We start from the raw sequence: 1,468 nt of genomic DNA, 5'->3' as shown, positions 1-1,468 counted from the left end.
CTGCTGCTGGGTCCTGGTCACTGGCCCCGAGGAGGAGTGAGGTTGGGATCTCCGGGCGCCAAGGGGTCCCAGGAGCAGTCGGGGCCACTTGCGCTGAGGCTTTGCTCACCAGCACATCCTTGGGGAAGGGCAGCAGCAGTTCCTGTGCCAGAGAGGCAACAGGAGATGGAGGGGCAGGGGGTCACCACGTGGCATTGGCTTGGGCTTCCAGCAGCCCCTTTCCACCTGGCTCTCCGAGGCATGCATGGGAGCGCCTGGCCATCTCCAGCACCCACTGACACTTTTCCTTCACCCTCTCTGTGTCCTCGCAGCTCACTGCCAGAAGAGAAAAGCAAAACAAGCTCTTCCTTCGAGACTGGTCCAAAGCCGAGCGAGAAGCCGGATGCGGAGCAAGCTGAGCTGGACCCAGAGCAGAAGCGGAGCCGTGCCCGGGAACGCCGGCGAGAAGGACGCTCCAAGACCTTTGACTGGGCCGAATTTCGCCCCATCCAACAAGCTCTGGTGCAGGAGCGTGCGAACGCGGCAGACTCCTCCAGTGGTGGCTCAGCCGCCTTCCCCAGGGACACGGGTGCCACCGACACCGACTCGGGAGAGCTGGAGCGGGAGCGAGCCCGGCGGCGGGAGGAGCGGCGCAAGCGCTTCGAGATGATCGACGCTGTGGATGGGGCAGGGTCGGAAGAGGCACTGAGGATGGAGGTGGACCGAATCCTGCCCCTCCCAGCAGACATCAAACCGCAGAATGTCCACGTGGAGATCGAGCAGCGCTGGCACCAGGTGGAGACCACCCCGCTGCGGGAGGAGAAGCAGATCCCCATCACGCCCCTGCACCTCGCCCAGAGCGAGGACCGGGACGAGGGGCTGGCGAAGCAGCACCAGACCACACTGCTGGAGAAGGAGGTACAGGGGGTGTGGGGTGCAGGCTGCCTGCTGAAATAACCTTCAGCCCACTGCAGTGACTGTAGGAAGCCTGAGATAGGCTTAAGAAAAGCTGCGTTTATTGCTGCTTTGTAGTAGCAACAAGTTGGGATGCTGTAGGCCCCCTGGGGAGCTGGCAGGGCACAGATCCACGTCCATTCCCATTCAGCACTGCCGGCAGCTTTCATGTTCCCACGGCTGCAGAATGGGCTGTTCTTACTGCCTGATACTCCATTTTCCTTGCCTCCTTCCAGCCAATGCAGCCTCGCTGGTGTTGGTTGTACCCAGCCTGTCTCTGATGAGATGGGTACACTTGAGGTGTATCAACCAGACCCCAAATTCAAATTCCTAATCCTCTGTGTGTCTGCACCTATAGAGATTTGTGTCTGCAGTTATGTCTACAAAGCTATAAACTGCCTTGAGTTGTAGCGCACACCACAAAGGTTCCCTTTTTGAGGAGCCTACATTAAACAGTCTGAGGATTTTAGGAAAAGAAAGGAGGAAACAGCTTACTTGGAAGAGGTCCCTGCCTGGGATAACAAAGGCTGTTGTT

At 58.9% G+C, this 1,468-nt stretch overlaps 1 protein-coding gene across 1 annotated transcript in view; it reads left to right on the top strand.

Moving 5' to 3' along the window:
* Window positions 1-1,468, top strand: part of LOC103804594 (myosin phosphatase Rho-interacting protein-like) — a gene marked incomplete at its 5' end in the record, with an annotated part of 42,674 nt that overhangs the window by 22,165 nt on the left and 19,041 nt on the right. The window contains one exon of the mRNA XM_009077244.1: window positions 312-897. Coding sequence (XP_009075492.1) covers window positions 312-897 — 586 coding nt within the window. The remainder of the gene's footprint in view (window positions 1-311; window positions 898-1,468) is intronic.

Source organism: Acanthisitta chloris, unplaced genomic scaffold (genome assembly GCF_000695815.1).
Source record: "Acanthisitta chloris isolate BGI_N310 unplaced genomic scaffold, ASM69581v1 scaffold9840, whole genome shotgun sequence".
Lineage (NCBI taxonomy): Eukaryota > Metazoa > Chordata > Aves > Passeriformes > Acanthisittidae > Acanthisitta > Acanthisitta chloris.
This window is presented reverse-complemented; position numbering and strand designations above follow the sequence as displayed.